A 23,874-nucleotide genomic window follows, 5' to 3' on the forward strand; every position below is an offset into this window, starting at 1 on the left:
AAAAAGTGTTGCCTCGTCTCCGTTCTAAATGGCTTACTCCTTATTCTTAAACTGTGGCCCCTGGTTCTGGACTCCCCTAACATCGGGAACATGTTTCCTGCCTCTAGCGTGTCCAAGCCCTTAACAATCTTATATGTTTCAATGAGATCCCCTCTCATCATTCTAAACTCCAGAGTGTACAAGCCCAGCTGCTTCATTCTACAAGCATATGACAGACCCACCATCCCGGGAATTAACCTTGTAAACCTACACTGCACTCTCTCAATGGCAAGAATGTCCTTCCTCAAATTAGGGGATCAAAACTGCACACAATACTCCAGGTGTGGTACCACTTGGGCTCTGTACAACTGCAGAAGGACCTCTTTGCTCCTATATTTGATTCCTCTTGTTATATAGGCCAACATGCCATTCACTTTCTTCACTGCCTGCTGTACCTGCATGCTTACTTTCATAGACTAATGTACAAGGTCCCCCAGATCCCGTTGTACTTCCCCTTTTCCCAACTTGATGCCATTTAGATAGTAATCTGCCTTCCTGTTTGTGCTACCAAAGTGGATATTCTCACATTTATCCGCATTAAACTTCATCTGCCATGCATCTGCCCACTCCCCCAACCTGTCCAAGTCACCCTGCATTCTCACAGCATCCTCCTCACAGTTCACACTGCCACCCAGCTTTGTGTCATCTGCAAATTTGCTAATGTTACTTTGAATCCCTTCATCCAAATCATTGATGTATATTGTAAATAGTTGCGGTCCCAGCACTGCAGGGACTAAGTGTGGACTACGTGACTATTTTGCCGAACAGTTGCACTTGGTCCACTTGCTGGATCTACTAGTTGCTAACCATTTTAACCCTTCTTCCCATTTCCATATCGACCTTTCTGTCCTGGGCCTTTGCCATTGTCATAGTGAGGCAAACGGAAGAAATAGCACTTCATATCTGCTTGGGTAGCTTACAAACCAGCAGTATGAACAATTAGTTCTCCAATTTTAGGTAACACGCTATCCTTTTCTCACCACCTTTGTTTTCCTGGGCCTCCTTGGCCCAGTGTGGACCAATTTATCCCACTATCGGACCCACTCATCCCCACTCCCACCATACAGGAGATTTCCTTTTCCTCCAGTCATTCAAAAGCTACGCTGTTGTATTGCAGGAATTATTGGATCAGAGTGTGGAGAAGATCACAGGACCTTTCCTCATTCAATAGTTTATTTCTGGTTTACCTACAGAGAAAGGTTGAACAAATTAGGGCTTTATTCTTTGGAGCGCAGAAGATTAAGGGGGGACTTGATAGAGGTCTTTAAAATGATGAGAGGGATAGACAGAGTTGACGTGGATAAGCTTTTCCCACTGAGAGTAGGGAAAATTCAAACAAGGGGACATGGCTTGAGAATTAAGGGACAGAAGTTTAGGGGGAACTTCTTTACTCAGAGAGTGGTAGCTGTGTGGAATGAGCTTCCAGTGAAGGTGGTGGAGGCAGGTTCGTTTTTATCATTTAAAAATAAATTGGATAGTTATATGGACGGGAAAGGAATGGAAGGTTATGGTCTGAACGCAGGTGTATGGGACTAAGGGAGAATACGTGTTCAGCACGGACTAGAAGGGTCGAGATGGCCTGTTTCCGTGCTGTAATTGTTATATGGTTATATGTTGGATGAGCTATCAGAGGCTCCAGGCACTCATGGTACATTATTTTAGCAAGAGTCATTCCCTTCAGATGAGGGGGGCAGGAAACATAGCAAAGTCGCAAACAATCATTTATTTTGCATGAACACAAATAAAGTAGGCTTCTGAAAGCTACACCAAACTTAAATGTCTGTAGTAAATATGAAAAATCACTCGGAAAAAGCTGCATTTGGTTGACAGCTTCAAATAATTTTACACTGTGGGTATTAAATCTTCTCTGGCATTTTAAAAGTTGACGATCCCACATCAGTGTTTGCACGTTGCATAATTCTGAAAATTCTGTGATTCATTCACACATAAAATAACAAGCATCTTTCTAAAATGCAGGCTGAAATAATAATTATATTACCTGTTTTGTATTTACCATTTTTGAACGGTGAGTTTACAAAGGAGCAGGAAGGAATAACAGGAAACGGCCAAAGGAAGTCCTTATGAAGTCTTTTTAAAGCCTTTACAAAGTCTTCAACTCGTGCTGCCCGAGTCCTTTCTTTACAGAGCCACCCAATGAGCTCAAAACCTAGCTGTGCCGCAAAACTGCTCAGATCTTTTAATCTCATCTCCTCCAAAAGTCTTCGTGCATGACGCCAAAGCATTTCATCTATGTACATATTCTCAGCGCTATCAACATCTTTACTCCACCTGAAGAAAAAATATAAAGTAATAGTATTTGTCCCCAGTGGGTTGCTTGGAATTATTGTACTTATTTTCTAAATCACATTCCTGCAACCTTTTTAAATTTTCTATTAATGAATGTCAACAGGAAGTGTAGGTTAGTTTATTAATATAAAGCAAAGCACCCCCCAGCAAAACCTGGAAATCTGCTGAACAAAAACTGCTGGAAATATTCAGTAGTCAGTTAGCATGTTTCTTTCCATGCAGATTATGTCCAACCATTTAGAGCAGTATCTGTGTTTTTTTGTTTATTAATGTGCTTGTTATTACGTGGGAGGAGGAAAATTTGTGTTTACGATTATTTAGTTTAGCTTTGAGATACAGCATGGAATCAGATGGGGGGAAAAAGGTGGGGAGAATGGGGAGAAGGCGTGGAGACATTTTTAAGAAGCCAGACAACTTTTAATAAGCCAGAGATACACAGCTGTGAAGTTTGGTGGGCATTTAACATTACCGGTTTCTTTGGTTCTGAAAACGTTTTTTTCCCCACAATGAGCCAATGAAAATGCCCGGTCAGCAAAGGCGATTAATTAAAACTACCTACGACCACCTCGACTACCCATAACTACATGGTGACCCCCCTACAACTGCACCTACGACCACAGGATTATCGATTATCTCCATGGCGACCAACATGTTGAAAAATTTGTGGCGACCATACGGAGGCCGCGACTAGTTTCCAGAATGCGGGAACTTCTCGTGACCATGAAGGAGACTCACCAAAGATCACCAGCGAATATGCCTAAAAAGTCGCCTAAGTGGGACAGGCCCTTTAGTCCAAACTTGGGAGCAGTGGGCCAAAAACATTAAATGTAACTTAGAACATCTAAAATAATTCCACACTTGGAAAACTATTTGCCAAATGTAACACAGGGAACTTTTAAAAAGTTTTCTCAACTTCTCCGTGCTTCTACTGCTAATATTTAATGTATGTTCTCTTCAGATAACCAGGAAATGTGGTTCAAAGTAACACCAATACTGATCTTTTATGAGTTTGTTTCACTGTGGCAATTGTTGCCAATAAATCTGCATTTAGTCTTGCGGTACCTGACAATTTTGATGAATATTTAATTTCTCTTTGCATTTTGTAGGTCAGTGTAATTTATTAGTGGCAAATAACTAGGAATGATTTACGATAATTCGTAAACACTTCAATCTGAACACTTCAAAAATCTCGTTGGAAAATGAAAGAGTATGATTACCTTTTGGCCGAGGGCCCTGAAGGCATGCTTAGTGTCTTCTGGAGGTTAAATTTACCAGTACTGAGCCCTTCTGTTGACTGTGAAAAACTAATGCTCCTATGTTTGAAGAACTCAAAACCACCAGTTGAGCTAGGTTCCTATGATGAAACAAAAGTCAATACATTAACTCAAAAACATTCAAGATATTTTCTATTCCCTTACACCACCTGGGAACAAACAGAAAACTATCTGGTCGAGCATTAGAAGAATCCTGAAATTAATTTTGAAGTGAAGGTAAAGTTAGATAATGCACGGTCTATGAGCAATGAAATTTGCAGTAAGAGTAGTCACAACAGCCGACAGCTCAGTCATCTAATGTTCTTCAGGAATGCCTCAGGTTTCATCAGCTAATTCTCTCAATAACCGACCACATAAATAATTAAATCCTCAACTAGTTACAACTAGTACTGCGTGTTTTGGTTATTCACTGATTTTGCAGTAGTAATCATATCAACCACACTACGTGAAGATTAGACACAACCAACAATTTTCATCCTGTAACATTACAGCGTAAAGATGGACGAAAGACTGATCGACGGTTCAGGTTTATATTAGAGTGTGGTTTGATGTTTGTAAAATAAGAACAAGTACATTTAATTCACAATGTTGATTGCAAGATTGTTCATTCTGGGTGAAGTTCATCTTAATCTGCATGTTCCAAACTTCTCCAGAATCCCAATACTCTAATGTTTAAATAACACACATGAAAAATAGAGAAACTAGACAGATGGCTTTTAAAGGTATGTCCAATTTAAAAAGCAAAGTTTAAGTTTATTTCTGTAAGCTGAGCTCAATACTGTATTATGGAAAAAATATTTTGTCAATTATATACATTTGGAATTGAAACTGTAAAGACCACAAAATAACAGAAGAACTCATGTTAAAAAAATGATGCAAAAAGCAACATCTTAATACATTCCGAAGATTAGTGTTTGTTGGAGGTCAATCATTTAATCATAAGGACAGTCTTCTGTGGTGTCCAAGACCAACCATTTTCATTAATGAGCATGCCCCATTATTACCAAGAGTTGTGAATCTGTGGAATTCTCTGTCACAGAAGGCAGTGGTGGTCAATTCACTGGATGTTTTCAAGAGGGTTAGATTTAGCTCTTCGGGCTACGGGAATCAAGGGATATGCGGAAAAAGCCGGAAGGGGGTACTGATTTTGGATGATCAGCCATGATCATATTGAATGCCGGTGCTGGCTCGAAGGGCCTACTCCTGCACCTATTTTCATGTTTCTATTTGGCTACAACTGATGACTGTCCAGTTTCATTTCAGTTTTTTTTTTTTTTCACACAGAGTGTGGTGAATCTCTGGAACTCTCTGCCCAGGGTAGTTGAGGCCAGTTCATTGGCTATATTTAAGAGGGAGTTAGATGTGGCCCTTGTGGCTAAGGGGATCAGGGGGTATGGAGAGAAGGCAGGTACGGGATACTGAGTTGGATGATCAGCCATGATCATATTGAATGGCGGTGCAGGCTCGAAGGGCCGAATGGCCTACTCCTGAACCTAATTTCTATGTTTCTAAGTTTCTACCCTCCATAATTTTTGGGCCAAAGGCCCATCATTTATTTATTTGCCTCTGTACTCCACAATTTGAGATTTGTAGTAGAAAAAAAATTGCATGGTTAAAGTGCACATTGTCAGATTTGATTAAAGGGTATTTTTATACATTTTGGTTTCACCATGGAGAAATTACAGCTGTGTTTATACATAGTCCCCCCATTTCAGGGCACCATAATGTTTGGGACACATGGCTTCACAGGTGTTTGTAATTGCTCAGGTGTGTTTAAATGCCTCCTTAATGCAGGTATAAGAGAGCTCTCAGCACCTAGTCTTTCCTCCAGTCTTTCCATCACGTTTGGAAACTTTTATTGCTGTTTATCAATATGAGGACCAAAGTTGTGCTAATGAAAGTCAAATGTCATTATGAGACTGAGAAACAGGAATAAAACTGTTAGAGACATTTTAGCCAAATCGTAAGCTTACCAAAATCAACTGTTTGGAACATCATTAAGAAGAAAGAGAGCACTGGTGAGCTTAGTAATCGCAAAGGGACTGGCAGGCCAAGGAAGATCTCCACAGCTGATGACAGAGGAATTCTCTCTATAATAAAGAAAAATCCCAAAACACCTGTCTGACAGATCAGAAACACTCTTCAGATCAGAGTGAAATCAGAAGTGTATAGACACATCCCATCTGCTCAAGTTCAAACAAATGCCTCAAAATTCATTGGCTGACGGTGCATTCTACAGCAAGACAATGATCCCAAACATACTGCTAAAGCAACAAAGGAGTTTTTCAAAGCTAAACAATGGTCAATTCTTGAGTGGCCAAATCAATCACCCGATCTGAACCCAATTGAGCATGCCTTTTATATGCTGAAGAGAAAACTGAAGGGGATTAGCCCCCAAATCAAGCATAAGCTAAAGATGGCTGCAACACGAGCCTGGCAGAGCATCACCAGAGGAGACACTCAGCAACTGGTGATGTCCATGAATCACAGACTTCAAACAGTCATTGCATGCAAAGGATATGTAACAAAATACTAAACATGACTACTTGCACTTTAACCACATGTGATTTTTTCTATTACAAATCTCAAATTGAGGAATACAGAGGCAAATAAATAAATGATGGGTCTTTGTCCCAAACATTATGGAGGGCACTGTAATTCGTCATGAATTTCTCAGTTTACACTTACATATATGAAGACCTGGACAAGAATCAGGATTGATCTTTTAACATGCAACATTTGTGCCATATATATGCCAAGCACTGATCTCACCATCTCAACCATCTTCCTCGTTCTCTCCGGAAGTGGCGGCGCCGCTGTGAAACGGCTGCGGCTCGCCTGCAGTCTGTCTGTTTTTACTTTTTGTGTTATTTTTTTTTGTCTTGTACAGTTATACTTTTGGTTATTAGGTTGTGTTATGTGTGGGGGGGGGGGGGGGGGGGGGGGGGGGGGGGGGGGGTGGGCTGAAACAGGGCTTTCTGTCTCTCCCTTCGCGGGAATGCGACTTTCTTGTCGTATCCCCCTTCTCTTCCCCCCCTCTGAGCTGAGGCCTAATGGCGGAGCTGGCGACCTCCAACCTGCGACCGACCTCGAGGCTCCAGAGGTAGAGCCAGCCAGGACTTACCAACGCGAGGCTGGCCGTCTTCAAGCTGCGGCAGCGTTCGGGCAGTGGCACGACTCGACGCTCCGGTGAGGGCGGACGGCGCGGGGCTGAGACACTCCTGTGTGGGCAGCCCGGCTCCCGGCTGGAAGGCGCTCCCGTGTGGGCGGCCCAGCTCCGGGCTCCCAGCTGGAAGGCGCTCCCATGTGGGCGGCCAGGTGCAGGGCTGAGACGCACCCGTGTGGGCGGCCCGGTGCGGGGCGGAGACGGTGCTCCAGTGGCTGAGGCGGCGGCGACCTGAATCCAGGGCTCGGCCACGGGCCAGTGGACAACATCGTCGGGAGCTCGCAGGTCACAGGCTGGTGCCTGTTTTCCGGAGCTCCCATGGCAACAGCTGTGTCCGCTGGACTGGAGGGCGGCAGCTTCGACCACCCCCGGGCCGCGGAGCTTGAACCACAGGACTGACTTACCATCGCCCGGTGGGGTATCGCCTCAGCGCAGAGGGAGAAGAGGAGGGAAGAGACAGTAACCCTAAGACGTTTTGCCTCCATCACAGTGAGGAGGTGCTTGGTGAACTCACTGTGGTGGATGTTAATTTGTGTTTATTGTGTGTTGTTTATTATTACATGTATGGCTGCAGGCAACGACATTTTGTTCAGACCGAAAGGTCTGAATGATAAATAAAGGATTCAATTCAATTCAATCATGACATTCAATTATTTAATCAGAACCAAATCCCCCACTAACAACATTGAATCATTGATGGCCAGAAATGTAGCTGGATCAAATCACATAAATATTGTGGAATCAATGGAAGGTAAGAGGCAAGGTTTACTGCCGAGAATAGCTCACCTCTTGAATCTCCAAAATATTTCCACTCTCAACAAAACTTAAGACTGTAATGTAATACTCTTCAGTTGCTAGGGTGAGTGAAGCTCGAATATCCCTAGGGAATGTTTTAGTTAACAAAACAATCCACTTCACTGGCACCTCATCTAGCATTCTGAAGATTCATTCCGTCCGCAGAAGGATACACTGTAAGCCACATACAGAAAGCTCTGTAGCAATTTGCTCTGCCTCCTCAATACCACCTTCCATATCAGAAATCTCTATTTCCTGAAGAGCAAGGGCACGAAGATATCAGGAATGCCACCACAAGTTCTGGTTCAAACCACTAGCTATCATTTAAAAATGCATCACTATTCTTTCACTATCGTTGGGCCTAAATACTAAACCACAAAGAGTGCAGTAGTTCAGCGGAGCAACACACCATTACCATAATACTCTATCAGGGTGGGCCTTAAATACTGTACCTGTCAATCATTCAAATGATGCACAAAAATAAGCATTTTTCATACTTGCCTGAGTTGTAGGAGTGGGTGGAGGAGTTTCTAATTCTCCAGTGCCAATGGCTTTCAAGAAACGGATCATATGTCGACAAAGATCCCATTTTCCTTGTTCAAGAGCTGTGTTGAAGAGCAGTGTTGCATGCTGTCTGCTAACTGCTGGGACCTCCATGTTCTACCAGGAGAGAGAGAAATAGTGGTGAGAAAATAGAACTAAACAAAAACTTTCCATAGACTTTATTGAAAATGCACAAGCTATATGCTTGGAAATTTAAAATTTTATATTGAGCTCATAGCCAATATGACATTTGTGCCGCTGAACACCTGGTATTCAGGTAACCCAATTTTAGAATCTCAAACTTAGTTTTTGGAAGCTATGTTGGATATGTATTAAAGTGATGAAAGCTATTAACCCAACGGATGCCAGATTATTAGATTTCCTGCATAACAACTACAGTATTTGAGATTTAAAGTTTATTCAGGAGAGCATTAGTTCTTCACACTACAAGCAACACATTAGTAATGATACTCTCTCTTCGGAGGAATGCACTCAAAAATTGTTTCTACAGCAAAATAAAATCGATGTAACCAAAGTATTAGTAATAACATCAATATAAGGCTAGCATATCTTAAACATAATCAAAAACTATATTTAACAACTATAGCAGATACCCTGCACTTTAAACCATAATCTATATACTTTTAAAACTGTGTGTGTGTGTGGGTGTATGTCATTTTGCATTTGAAACGTATCTCCTCAATAACCAGACGCAAAAACGCGAAGATTTTTACAATTTCGGTATGGATTTATCTTACGATTTCATAAACGCACTCCTCTCTAAATTCGGTCAATTATTTCCCCAGATTTTGAATAAAGTTGTTCACAAAACTCACTTTTTAAAATATAATCGCCGCTTGCTAGCTGCTACATCACAATGCCCACATGTCCACCAATCAAGGCCCACCTGCCTCCTGGCCCCGCCCCCCCCCACCGCTGTGGATTAAAGGCGCAGAAAGATTGAGAAAGTTCTGCAGAACAAAGATTCTAAAGCTCCGTTCCACTATAGGATTCTGCAGATCTCGGATCGGTGGCGCCTCTCGCGCTGAACCTTTTCCTCACTGCCTGCGCAGCTCGTGACCCCCCCCCCCCCCCCCCCCCCCCCAGCTGTGGGTTTCCAGAGAGTCAGAAGCCGGTGCTTCTTTGCTGTCAACGCTCGCTCCTGGGCGAACGCGTCTTGCCTTAGCAGCTTTAAACGGCTGTTGATACCGCTATAATGTTTAATGTTTTGTTTTTATAGGACAGTGCATATTAATTAACATTTTGCATGTAAATATGCGAGATTGTAGCTAATCAGTAGCTAATTTCCGTCTCTAGTCCCAGGCAAAGGTAGGTGAAGTGTCTTGCCCAAGGACACAATGACAGTACACACTCCACAAGCAGGATTCGAACTGGCCACCTTCAGGTTGCCAGACGAACACTTAGCCCATTGCGCCATCTGTTGTCCTATAGGATCTTTGCTCTCTACCCGTCACAGGTTCTGTCTCTTGCCCTTCTGTATCTGTCTCTCCCCATTCTCGCTCTGCCCTCACTCTGTACCCCCCCTCCCCTCCCTCTCTAGACGCGCCTGCGAGTTGGGGGCTATGCATCAGTGGATAGGGCGGTTATGGGGTAAAAGGAGCAAAGTAATAATAATATAATATCAAGGGGTGCAGTTAGCGGTAGTGTGCGGGGGGGGGGCTGTTTAATGTGTGTGACGCCGCATGCCGCCCCCCCCCCCCCCCCCCCCCCCCCCCCCAGCCCATCCCCCCTCCCCCGCAACCACGCGTTGGGGGAACCGACCCAAAGGGTCTGCACTTGGTCTAGTATACAATAAAAATAAGGTGCAAGAAATCTAAAATAAAGACAGATATTGTTGTAACACTCAGTCAGTTTACAACTGCAGATTATCTGTTTGTCTTTCCACAGATGCTATCTGATCTGGTCTTTCTATTCTGTACTTTAAAGATTTCAAAGGAACCTTTTATTTATTGTATGTTCTGAGGGATCTCACTATGCTACTGTATGTGCAGTAAGGTATGTGCAATATAGAATAGTAGGCATTTGTTAGTACACAAGATGTGTTCATGGTGACTTTCACTGGGTCATCAATCATCTGTCATTTATTGCCATTTTGTCAAAACTGTATGTGCCATTCAGTGAAATTCTCATTTGAGCTTGTATTTTCTTGCATCAGTACTGCAAGGGCTCATTTTGTTCTTAGCGCTGATTTCCAAATTTGTTTGCAACAATTACTACTGCTACCAACACTGTTTGTGAAACCATATTAATTGTGGCTCCATTGAGTTACTGGGAAAAATGGATTAACCTTAATTTGATTGAAGAGAGAAAAAAAACCCAAAATGAAACAAAGAACAACTACAGAAAATGAAGAGACTGGAGAAAGTAGTTACGATAAGTTGTAATAAGTCCATAAATTAGACTCAACCCCAAGAACAAGGTACACACTCTGGAATCTAAAGTTTCAAGAAATGCAGACTGTTCAGAACAAAGGTAACTCTAGGGATATGAAGTGTGAATTAGGGATATGAAGTATGAATTGAAGAACTTTTCCTATCGTAAGTTCATTTGGTAATGAATAAAATTCAAAGAACGTCAAGAATGAGGGTTCAATATGAGGAAATTAGTACAAGCACAAGATCCAAATTTCCCATTTCCATCAGTCCTGTTGTCCCAAGACCTAGTCTGTACACCTTTGTTGAACTTTCCCCCAGGACAAGAACATCCTTCTTCAGAAAAGGCAACTAAAACCAACTGTGCATGCAAAACTGCGCACGTGACATGGCCTCACCAAAGAGAAATTGGATTGGTTAGTCTAATACTCACTGGACTATAGAAGACTGAAAAGGAATCCAATTGAAACATAGACATTCAATTGCACTAGGCAGGCTAAGTATGGGATGTTTCTGATGGTTGTAGAATTCAGAAGCAGGGACCAAAGCCTTGCATACAGGGTATACCATTCAGAATGCAGATCAGGAGAAATGTCTTCATCTATGTGATGAACAATGGAAATCTATCTCAGATGGCAGCAGTGGCAAAATCTTTAAATATATTAAGGCAGTGGTGGCTAAGTCTTTAGTGGCTAATATATTCAGGAAGGAAGCATGCATATTTCTTAATGCGAAAGGGATTAAGGGATATGCAAAGAAGGTGGGAATAGAGTACTGAAGTGGATGATCAGCTATGATTGTGTTGAATGGCAGAGCAGCTCGAAGGATGGAGTGGCCGTCCTCTGTTCTTAGTTTCAATATTTTTACATGTTTTATGAAACGTGCACAAGGCCCGCTTGTTTAATCTGTCAGCAGATGTGTTCTGCTCCTAAGCACCGTAACTTAAAACAGTATTGCACAATAGCTCATGAAACTTTCAATGGAAATTACCTACTTGGAAATAACCCAAGAACAATTTGCTGCTTCACTAAAAAGCCAGCAAAAAAAATAATTAAAAAATGAGATCATAAGAAACACAAACAGGACTAAGTTTTTAGGCTGCTTAAGCCTGTTTTTCTCTTCAATACCACTCTGATGCCTTTGTATTTCTAATGTCTGTTAATCTGTGACTCAATGATTCCACATCTGGGGTAGAGAATTCCCATAAAATCACCAACCTCCTAGGAAGAAAAACCTCCTCACCCTGGATTTAAATGCACAAATCCTTATTCTGAAACTATGCTCCCTAGTTTTAGATGCCTCCATTCCATTAGGGTGATCTGAAAATCTATTCTGTCAATCCATCTTAGAATCTTACATGCTTCAACAAGAGTACCTCTCATCTTCCTTCATATGCCCTTCAAACCAACCTAAAGAACCTTCTCTGCATTGCCTCAATCACATCATTTCTTAAACAATCTTTTTTCTATCCAGGTGATGATGTGGCACAGTGGTGCAGCTGCCTTACAGGTTCGAGACCCAGGTTCGATCCTGACTACAGATGCTGTCTGTATGGAGATTGTATGTTCTTTCTGTGAGCTCGTTGGCTTTCTCTAGGTCCTCTGGTTTCCTTGCACACTCTATAAACGTACAAGTTTGCAGGTTAATTGGTTTTGGTAAAAATTGTAAATTGTCCCTAGTGTTTAGGACAGTGCTAGTGTAGGCGTGGACTCGATGGGCTAAAGGATCTGTTTCCATGCTGTATCTCTAAAGCCTACAGTGTAAAGTAAAGGTGCAGTCTCACCAGTGCATTGCAAGGGTTCATCCGAGCTATCTTATATATACTATGAAACATGTAATAATGGCCAACATTCCACTAGCGTTTCTAATTACTTGTAGCTGCACGTTTTGTATTTCATGTGCCTTCTGCCTGGAGAAGAGGTATTGCAGTTGTGGTTTTCCAATTCCAGGGCCTCTCCAAAATCCAGACACTTTTAGAAGATTACAACAAACACTCCCACACCCCAAGAGACTTACATCTTTGGTCGCATTAAATTATCTAGTCTGTTTTTTCTCAAATGATAGAACTTGTTTTACGTTCCTCCTGCCCCATAGCCCCTTGATTATCTATTGTGTTTGGAGTGTTTTTAGTGCCTTCTACTGTGAAGATGGTTTGAGCATGCGCATCCTCTTAAAGCCAAGCTTAAAAGCATTTACAATTATCTTCGGCCAGAACTGCTGAAGAAGAGTCTCGACCAAAAACGTCACCTATTCCTTCTTTCCAGAGATGCTGCCTGTCCCGCTGAGTTACTGCTGCTTTTGGTGTCTATCACTGCTGAATGAATGATCCATCTTGGTCTCTTTCGAGGTGCTCACCTGCACAGAAGACTTTAACCAATTCAATTCACTCTGTGATATATGTGAAATAGTTGAGAGTACTGGGATCTGTCAACATTTTGATTTAAATGTCAAAAACTTACACTCTGAAGCATTTACAGTAAATTTCAAAGCTACACCTTTTTTCCTGCGATTATTTAAAAAATCAGTATACACCAAGTTCCTACCTGCAGGATGATGAGATAAGACGCAGCAGTGTCCAAATCTTGTGCCAGTAAACATTCCTCAAACAGATCTTTAGGATTGCCTACAGCAGCAAACAGATAATTCCACAAGGCATATTCAGTTTTTCTAGCACAATGAACTACTGTCTGCAGAAACAGAGGGAATTCGGTAATGAACTTTGCCACAGTTGGAAGCAATGGGTCAGGAATAGGTTCCCGGGAGGTAGCTTCTTCTTCCAATACTTCGTGAAGCATCAGTTCCAGTACATGAGGGAAATAGGGCAATGTAGCACAGGACTGAGCTAAGAGCAGAGCCTGCTCACCAAGGTTCCTGACGAGGAGCTGGCGAAGAATATGGTGGAGGTAGATTTGGGAAGTCCTCTCAACAGTACAAAAAGGGAATAGGACTTCTAATGGTTCGTTTTCACTGTTATGTACATATAAATTATCATATAGCACAGTTTCATTCACTGCGCCAAGGACTAGGGCATCTTCAAATAGAACAGCCAAGGGATAGATATTGATTTGGAATGGCAACATAATCCGCCTGGATAGGAAGGAATGTGGTTTGCGATTGTCTCGAGGAAAAAGAGGGAGCCAAACTTTCATTCCTGCTTCTCCACAACTGAGCCAGAGCGCTTCGAGCAAATGACGTTTGTGTTTGTTGGATCGGCAAGTTGTCCACACATTTTCAACACACTGTGCAAGTACAATGGGTGCACAGGATGGGAGCTAAAAGACATAACAAAATTCTTGTTGTGAAATTAGCAGAGCTGCTCCGAAGAGTTGTTTAAGTGATTCAAAAATATCATTAGCTATATTATTTCAGGTTATTTTAATTTATAATGACCAAAATACTCAAACATTTAAAGCATACAGTGTCCTCCATAAGGGACAAAGACCCATCATTTATTTATTTGCCTTTGTACTCCACAATTTGAGAATTGCAATATGAAAAAAATCACATCTGGTTAAAGTGCACATTGTCAGATTTTAATAAAGGCCATTTTTATATATTTTAGTTTCACCATGCAGAAATTACAGTGTTTTTACATAGTCCCCCCATTTCAGGGCACCATAATGTTTGGGACACAGTAATATCATGTAAATGAAAGTAGTCTTGTTTAGTATTTTTTTGCATATCCTTTGCATGCAATGGCTGCTTGAAGTCTGCGATTCATGGACATCACCAATTGCTGGGTGTCTTCTCTGGTGATGCTCTGCCAGGCCTGTATTGCAGCCAAAGTACACAAAAATGCTGGAGAAACTCAGCGGGTGCATCTATGGAGCGAAGGAGATAGGCAACTTTTCGGGGCAGCCATCTTTAGCTTATGCTTGTTTTGAGGGCTAGTCCCCCCAGTTTTCTCTTCAGCATATAAAAGGCATGCTCAATTGGGTTCAAATCAGGTGATGACTTGGCCACTCAAGCACTGACCATTTTTTAGCTTTGAAAAACTCCTTTGTTGCTTTAGCAGTATGTTTGGGATCATTGTCTTGCTGTAGAATTAACCGCCGGCCAATGAGTTTTGAGCATTTGTTTCAACTTGAGCAGATAGGATGTGTCTATACACTTCAGAATTCATTATGCTACTCCCATCAGCAGTTCTATCATCAATGAAGATAATTGAGCCAGTACCTTCAGCAGCCATACATGTCAGGCCATAACACCCCCACCATCGTGTTGCACAGATGAGCTGGTATGCTTGGATCTTGGCTACTCTCCTCTCCTCCATACTTTGCTCTTGCCATCATTCTGATATATGCTAATCTTCGTGTCATCTGTTCACAAGACCTTTTTCCAGAACTGTGGATGCTCTTTTAAGTACTTCTTGGCAAACTGTAACACGGCCATCCTATTTTTGCGGCTAACCTGTGGTTTGCATCTTGCAGTGTAGCCTCTGTATTTCTGTACATGAAGTCTTCTGCGGACAGTGGTCATTGACACATCCACACCTGAAGAGTGGTTCTGATCTGTCGGACAGGTGTTTGGGGATTTTTCTTTATTATAGAGAGAATTCTTGTCATCAGCTGTGGAGGTCTTCCTTGGCCTGCCAGTCCCTTTGCAATTAGTAAACTCACCAGTGCTCTCTTTCTTCTTAATTAGTTCCAAACAGCCAATTTTGGTAAGTCTAAGGTTTGGCTGATGTCTCTAACAGTTTTATTCCTGCTTCTCAGTCTCATAATGTTTTTTTTTACTTTAATTGGCACAAATGTAGTCCTCATGTTGATAAACAGCAATACAAGTTTCCAAAGGTGATGGAAAGACTGGAGGAAAGACTAGGTACTGAGAGCTATCATATACCTGCATTAAGGAGGCAATTGAGCACGCTTGAACAACTACAAACGCCTGGGAAACCATGTGTCCCAAACATTATGGTGCCCTGAAATGTGGAGACTGTATAAACACAGCTGTAATTTCTACATGTGAAACCAAAATGTATAAAAATGACCGTTAATAAAATCTGACAATGTGCACTTTAAGCACATGCGATTTTTTAACTTACAAATCTCAAATTGTGGAGTACAGAGGCAAATAAATAAATGATGGGTCTTTGTCCCAAACATTGTGGATGGCACTGTATGTAATGCTTTTCTGCTAGTCTGCTTGGTCATTTTTCCAGTGTGTTTACTTACCAGCTTCTTATGTTTGGAAATACTGTCCTTCTCTCGTACCTGAGGACCTGATCGATCCCTTTGTAGCATGATAAGCTGACCAGCCAAATTTAGCATAATGCTCTCTGCAGCACAGGCCTGAAAGATAAATTATTTAGGCAAAGGCACTTAATAAAGTAGGAATTTCCTTAGCAGTAAATAATATTAAAAAGTAAAATTTAACGTTATTAACTGCTTTCAGTTTACTTTCACAATAATCAACGTCCATTTGAACTGCATAACCAACAGCTATGGAGTTTCAAAATAAAATGTCTTCAGTGTTCATGTTTATGCTGGCTAGTGTTACTGTGGAACAGCTTTTTATTTTTTTTAAACGAAGGTGATGTACCGTAAATATTTTTTTCAAGTGCTGTGAATGATAAATCAATCCCCCAAAATAATTTTACCATTCTTAATTTTGAAACTTACGAGAATTCTTGGTGGGAAAACATATTTTTGAACATTTAAAAACTCTAATCTAATGAATTGCTCTTTAACAATAAGGGAAGCAGATGTTATGTTTTGTGATAAATCACTGTCACTTAGTATTCTGCTTCAGATCTGTGGAGTTATGGTAAAGTGCAAAAATTAGTGATGATGTTCCACCACTGAGTTGCTTTTGTATCAGGCTAAAGAGTTATACCTTGGTTTCATCAGACCAGATAATCTTGTTTCTCATGGTCTGAGAGTCGTTTAGGTGCCTTTTGGCAAACTCCAAGCAGCTGTCATGTACCTTTTACTGAGGAGTAGCTTCCGTCTGGTCACTCCAGAGGAACTCTGGAGCTCTATCAGAGTGACCATCGGGTTCTTGGTCACCTCTCTTCCATTTAAGAATAACAGAGGCCACTGTGCTCTTCGAAACCTACGATGCTGCAGAAATTATTTTATACCCTTCCCCAGATCTGTGTCTCGACACAATCTTGTCTCGGAGGTCTACGGACAATTCCTTCATCTTCATGGCTTGGTTTTTGCTCTGACATGCACTGTCAACTGTGGGACCTTATATAGACAGGTATGTGCCTTTCCAAATCATGTCCAATCAATTTAATTTACCACTGGTGCTCCAATCAAGTTGTAGAAACATCTCAAGGATAATCAATGGAAACAGGATGAACATAACCTCAATTTTGAGTGTCATAGCAAAGGGTCTGAATACTTAAATAAATGTGATTTTTCAGTTATTTATTTTTAATTACCTTGCAAAAATCTCTATACACCTGTTTTTGCTTCTCATTATGGGGTATTGTGTGTAGATTGATGATTAAAACAATGAATTTAATCCATTTTAAAATAAGACTATAACGTAACAAAATATGGAAGGGGTCTGAATACTTTTTGACTGCACTGTACCTGTCAACTCAATGCTGTTGGTAATGCTAAAAATGCAGGTTGACATATTTACCTTCTGGCATGTGATATTCTAGTCCTTTGAGAAAGTTGCAGGCAGCAAATCATTGGAATGATCTGCTGTCATGAAAACAATAACATTGTTTGGCAGGATATCAAATCATTTAGGTAGCAAGGAGCGAGAAGGAAAGGCCTAGCTATCTACAGCATGTAGTAATTTGGAGAATCTTGGAGTTTATCAAATTCTGTTATTTGTTAGGGTGAGACCTTCTGGAAAAAGATGGATTCCTAGAAACATGCAGTGTGGAAACAGGCCCTTCAGCCCACCAAACCTACTCCACCCATCATGTACCCATTTAGACTAATCATATTTTATTTTGTCACATTTTCTATAGATGAGCAATTTTTGTACTGCATTTAAAGAAAGAGCATGTCATATTTCAGTGAATCTATCCCAATATTAGTAATTTAAATGAGCTGTAATTTTTTTTTAAAAATCCCAAATATCTCGGGACGACATGTGATCTGCTGCAACAAAGTATGAATCAAAATATCATTTGTAAAATTAACATGAACTAATGACCATATGAAACAGTAGCATTAGAATTGCATAGATAGTGACTGATACCTGCTGTGGCATTTTCAAGGTGATGCCAGTTTCTGTTCTCACAGAAGTCAAAGTTATTGATACCACAAGTGAAGGATGTGGGATGTAACGTGACATGGATACCTCTTGCAGAACCTGAACACTGGCAGTGGGATTAGGTCTGGAGTTTTAAGAAAACAAAAATATATTAAAATAGCACAATAAATCTTTTCTCCAATAAATTCACGCTACAGCATGTTTTCTCACTATGATCAAAGTGCAGTAATTTACATTTGAAATCTCAAAGAAAAATCACATCAATGTTGGATGTGCGAAAATACTTCCACTTTACTTAATGTCAGGATCAAACACTTCCAAGTGAAATAAGCTCCCTATGAAAAATAGCACCTTAACTTCAAGAATTCTATTGTTCCAATGAATTTTCATTCTATTTATTTTATGCTCTGAGTAAAATGGTTCATTTTGATCAGAAAAGCTTGCTGATTTATGATTGTGTTTTTGTTGCCAGTGATCTACTCTGGTGTTTACAAAAAGCAGAGATGAAATTCCCTCCATTGCCGAGACTTTGATTTGAACTTCGAACTTAGTCGGCAGTTCACCCCCATCTTTTCAATAGTAATTACAGATGGATAACAAATTATGGTCTTTCCAGCAATGCCCAAATCCTAAAAAACGAATAAAGAATAAGGAAACAAATACCTTTGAAAAATTCAAACTTTGCATTTGGATCTTTGATCAACTGCTCTGAAGTACACACTGTACTTGATATAATTTTCTGAGTACTATCTATAGTGAGCATTATTTACTTAACATTTAATTGCATTAGTATACATTTTTAATGCTTCACTTTCCAGTCACTGACCTACCAAAATACCCCATCTACACTTGCCCCACCGGCCTGCGTTCGGCCCATATGCTTCTAAACCTATCTTAGCCATGTTCCTATCCAAATGTCTTTTAAATGTTGTAATAGTACCTGCCTCAACTACCTCCTCTGGCAGCTCGTTCCATATATCCAGCACCCTTTGTGCAAAAAAATTGCCCCACAGGTTCCTATTAAATTTTCCCCCCCTCACCTTAAACCTATGTCCATCTCTACTTCCTCAGAAGACTAATGAGGTTCTGCATGTCTCCATCAACTCTTAACAATAAGCGAGTTTGGTATTTCGATAAACATAAGGAATAATGGGATTTGTCAAAGGTCATTCGGGATTTTTCAAAAAGCAAACGCAGCGTGGTATAAACTGTATATAAATTGTTAACTATTCTACCAAAGAAATAATGTAGAATTCTGTCAACTCAATAGCTTCCATTCTTATTCTGCTGTTCACACACTACTTAGTCCCAGTTCTAGTTCGGTTCATTCATCTGCAATTATGAGATATTCAAAACGTTAAAGAATTTATTCTTTTTATTTAATCCTTAATGTGTTTGCTACTGGAATAAGCAAATATTACTTGTGTTTGAAACATTTTCTTATCTTATTCATAATTTATGTGTAAAAATATATTTAATCTGAGGCAGGCAGCGACTGTTTCAGTGTGATGTACCTTGTACCTTGCGAAGAGTCCACCAGGGACTACACTGGAAGTTGGACAATTTTATACTGGACAATTTTTACATTTACATTTATCAAGCCAATTAACCTACAAACCTGTATGTCTTTGGAATGTGGGAGGAAACCGAAGTTCTCGGAGAAAACCCACGTAGGTCACGGGGAGAACATTCAAACTCCGTACAGACAGCGGCCGTAGTCGAGATTGAACCCGGGTCTCTGTTACTCTAAGACAGCAACTCTACCGCTGCGCCACCATGACTGATGCTGTACCTACAGGCGGTGTGAATGTACCGTTAAGGTAAAGATCTCCGAGGAAAACCGAGTACAGGGTTGGCGCTGTGAAGGAGCCGCCAATCCGATAAAAGACATTTAACTGTGAAATGCCTGCCCTTTAGTATTGGATAGATTGAGTGGAGAGTCCGTGCTGTTCCAAGTTTGCGGTGGTTGCGGTGCGTTTCCCCCAGTGCACGTTGACCAGCATTTCGCCAGCCATTGTTAGCAGAGGCTCTCTGTGCAGGTGTTACCTGAAGCCCAAAGGTTTTGTGGATGTTCTGCGTTAGGATCGGGCATGCAGCGAGCTAGAGAGAGGGCTGTCAGATGAGATCAGCCCAGGTTGCCGAGTGGCTGAAAGGCGGATTTTAATGGGTCGTTATACAACTGTTCCAAATGTGCGGCATCGCCGGCTCTCTCTCTCTCCCAGATCCCCCACCCCAATTGTCGACAAGGTCTGACTGAGAAAATGCTCCCACTCATATTGAATGGCGGTGCAGGCTCGAAGGGCCGAATGGCCTACTCCTGCACCTATTTTCTATGTTTCCTTCAATCCAGGAAGGTTGTTTAGATAGGAATGTAAGGACTCAAATTAGTTGACCACATCACTTGCAATTCGTGTAAATTAATATCGAATTTGAATATCTGTGAGGCTAATGCCAGTGATTTGATAATTGACAGGTTCGTTCCAGGCATTCTTGCGTTTTCAAGGCTGGTGCGCTGGGCCTGTTGCTGACAAATTTGACGGACAAATTTATTTATAAATCTCATTGAAATGAATACGCAGGTCCGTACACACACAGCTCAGCTGGCGAGAATGTTTATCCCAAATGACCTATGACCTGGGCACGCGCAGTTAAAATGACCAAACTCGCTTATTTCAAGAGATGAATCGCATAAAGCAACGACTGTTCTTCCTGAGAACACTGAAAAAGACTGCTCTGCCCCACCAGCTGCTGACAACATTCTACTGCTGCACCACAGAGAGCATCCTAACATATGGCATCTTTGTGTGGTATCTCAGCTGCACGGAGGCGGGGAGCTCTTCAGCGGGTCGTCCACAGAGCGCAGAAGATAATTGGAACACAGCTACCAGCCTTGGAGGGCATCTATAATACACGGTGCCTCAGGAAGGCCATCAGCATCCATAAAGACTCCTCACACTCTTGCAATAGTCTGTTCAAACTTCTACCACCCAGCAGATGTTACAAGGCCTTCTACGCCCGCACCTTCAGACTTAGGAACAGCTTCATCCCCAGAGCTATAGCTGCTCTGAACCGGTCCTGCTGTGTACCCCGCCATAAATTGTCTCCCTCGGATGGTCACATCGCACATCGACCCGGCACAGACCTATTTGCACTTAATACTGCTTTAACTGTTTTTTTAATCTTGTTTCTTTGGGTGTCTAAATTTTTAGCTAATTAAGTTATTACATCGGATGAAAGTTGCATACCAAATCTCGTTGTACCTCTGTGCAATTACCATAAAGGTATATTATTATTATTATTATTATTATTATTATACTACTGGGATGCATCAGTTTGGTTTGGCAATAGCTCTGCCCACATTTATTACAATTGTTAATGCATGACCTGCACATCTATGAAGGAAATAGTTGACCACAATCCCTCTTAACAATACAAATGTGAGGGCAAACAGAAATGAAATTTTCTTTTAAAAGGAAATGAGTTTTGAGATGTTATTTACAGTTTCAAATACAGTAAGTACATTTTATTTATATAGCACGTATAGCAGATTCAGAGCAAAACTGTTTATTTGCTTACAAGTGTTGCAAACTCCAAGAGAATTGACGCAGAAAGATTTTATGATTTTAACCAAGGAAAAGACTGTAATTAAATTAGGTTTTTTAAAATTATTTTTATTCAAAGTGATAAATATAGGTGCAATAATATAATCTCAAAAAGGCGTGCATTCTTCGCTAAGCAGTCAGCAAGAGGATCTACTGTACCATGAAACGAGCTACACCCAGTAAACAAATTACCTGTAATTTATTATTGCTCAGAGTAGCATGACAGACAGTAAGTTTAATGCATGAAAACTTGTGCCTTGAAGCTATGAGAATTAGACATAATCAGCAAGTTGAGGCACATTCAGTCTCTACAGCTTCCAGCAGTTTAATGTCCTGTACATGGGAAGTAAGCAGCATAACAAGAGTGTCTCATTCTTGAGTTTTTTTAACTTTTGAGAATCTTTGAAGTGAGCTGAAAATGTCTGAACTTCTGACAAAATTAATTAATTGTATAACGTAAAAATTGTTAATAGTACAATTTACCTGGAATATTACTTTTTGTTTGCATATTGCACAGGTTTATAATGCTTCATTATAAACGGAGTAGTCCAAAAGCAAAGAAAGTTTAAAGCCTATTTGAAGCATTGTTCTAGCTTGCATATACTGGTATCTCATTTAGTTCTGGATGATTAATTGTAGCGCGCTCAGTCCTGGAAGATGAACACTCACAATAATATACTTTAAAAAGATATCCAATCAGACTGTGCAGTGGAATCTGATGTAAAATCAGGCCCTACAGGCACTTCCATAACAACAAGACTGTGATCTCATTGGTGAAGGATTTGGTATTAAATAACGCACCAAGACTGCCTGCAAGGACAAGTATTGAATGGCTGGGGTAAAAGGTGCGGCAGCTCAAGGCTAAAATGCAGTCTTCAGCATTGCACCTTGGCCAGCACAACAGGAATGAGCTACTGCTAAGGGCTGGCACTCGTTACTTGATATGTTGGAAGACCACCTCAATCATATGGTCATTCTCATCACTTCTCATTGGATATGATGGAAGCTGATGCCACCTCCTCATTTTGTTTGGTTGTTCGGTGCTTCACAGCCTGGAGATTCCTCAACAATAACAAGAGCAGCTGCTGATAGTACACAGCAATCGCACGCACACATCGTGCCAACCAGGATGCAGTCCTGAGGATCAAATCCCAATATTGAGTGACTGTGGTACTCATCTTAACCCTTATGGGTAGCCACGACATTTAACTACATTTCATACCCCACTGAGCCATGCAACAATGAGATTGTTTTAACGTTTGATGTGGGAGCACCATCTGAACCCTCAATCGAGGCTTTGGCACAGTGGTGTGTAATAGCTCTCCATACATAATTCTACAAAGACCTTTTTTAGCGGTTTCCACGAGAGTTTATTTGTCTGAGAATGCATCCTTAGTACTATGCACTACTGTATTGTGGTTGCACTATCAGTTGTATTGATCTTACAGAGCAACTCCATTACCAGCGGCATGCCTCAACCACAAATGTATATTTCAGATGTCTGCATGCTTTGCATAAAGCAATCATACTTTTCAGAACACCATTAAACTACCAAAACATTGTGGTTACTCACCCATTATCATTCCGATCAATACTGTATAAGCAGATAGAGCAGTCTGCCCTGAACAAAATCACCATGTCCCTGAAGACATTTATTAATAAAGTCCCCGCCTGCACTTTGGTAATATGAGCAAACACATTGTCCAGATTGGATGATCGGAGATAAAGTCTCAGCTATGTTAGAAAGAGAAACAGAATAAAATTATTGCAATGCAAATTCAGTATCAGACATTGAACAGCAAATGTTTACAAGAATATTTTCTGTAAAATGGTCTACTGTAACAATATGTGTAGAAAGAAACTGCAGATGCTGGTTTATACTGAAGATAGTGTTTCAGCAGTGCTGGAGTAACTTAGTGGGTCAGGCAGCATTTATGAAAAAAAAGGATGGTCTCCAGAGATGCTGTCTAACTCGCTGAGTAACTCTAGCACTTTGTGCCTATCTGCTGTAACAATCCGCTTGGTCCTGGAAGGTGTTCGGCTCTGGTGAATTGTTGGAGGTGCTCTTATCCAGGGAAGTGGATCAGAATAGTCTTATGCTTGTGTCATGGATTGCAGATAGCAGAAATTCTAACTATCTATCTGTGACATATAATGGCATTAATAAAACCAAGTTCACCCACTATCACAGTGTGTGGGATATAGGTGGTAACTGAAACAAAAACCCACGATATGGGTACTCTGCAGTAAGTGACACTTACTGACTCACCAAAGCTCTTCCATCCTTTACATTCACAAAATACAATGCAGCAACTCACCAAAGCTTCTCTGAGGACTCCTTCCAAACCCACAATCTTTACTGTCTAGAAGGACAGGGGCAATAGACCCACAAGAACACCACCACTGCCAAGTACTCAACTAGGTTGTGCACTATTACCACATGAGATATATTGTGCTTAATGTTCATTGCACATAATTACTGGAACTCCCTACACACAATAACAAAATGGAATTACGTTCATTGCAAGGATAGTAAAAGTTCAACTTGGCCCCTCACCATGTTTCCCCACAAA

The 23,874-nt window shown here is 41.0% G+C and overlaps 1 protein-coding gene across 2 annotated transcripts in view; it reads right to left on the bottom strand.

Annotated features, from left to right (window-relative positions):
- Positions 1–23,874, bottom strand: part of ric1 (RIC1 homolog, RAB6A GEF complex partner 1) — a 121,845-nt gene that overhangs the window by 14,711 nt on the left and 83,260 nt on the right. Inside the window, exons 16-22 of one of the 2 annotated variants that reach the window (XM_055632639.1) lie at positions 22,875–23,035; positions 17,685–17,823; positions 15,692–15,808; positions 13,061–13,789; positions 8,083–8,241; positions 3,564–3,700; positions 2,054–2,328 (exon numbers count right to left, since the gene is read on the bottom strand). In XM_055632639.1, the coding sequence (XP_055488614.1) occupies positions 2,054–2,328; positions 3,564–3,700; positions 8,083–8,241; positions 13,061–13,789; positions 15,692–15,808; positions 17,685–17,823; positions 22,875–23,035 (1,717 nt within the window). Of the gene's footprint in view, positions 1–2,038; positions 2,329–3,563; positions 3,701–8,082; positions 8,242–13,060; positions 13,790–15,691; positions 15,809–17,684; positions 17,824–22,874; positions 23,036–23,874 lie in introns of both variants that reach the window. The other variant, XM_055632638.1, reaches the window with a different exon arrangement.

The sequence above is a fragment of the Leucoraja erinacea genome, chromosome 3, assembly GCF_028641065.1.
Source record: "Leucoraja erinacea ecotype New England chromosome 3, Leri_hhj_1, whole genome shotgun sequence".
In the NCBI taxonomy this organism is placed as follows: domain Eukaryota; kingdom Metazoa; phylum Chordata; class Chondrichthyes; order Rajiformes; family Rajidae; genus Leucoraja; species Leucoraja erinaceus.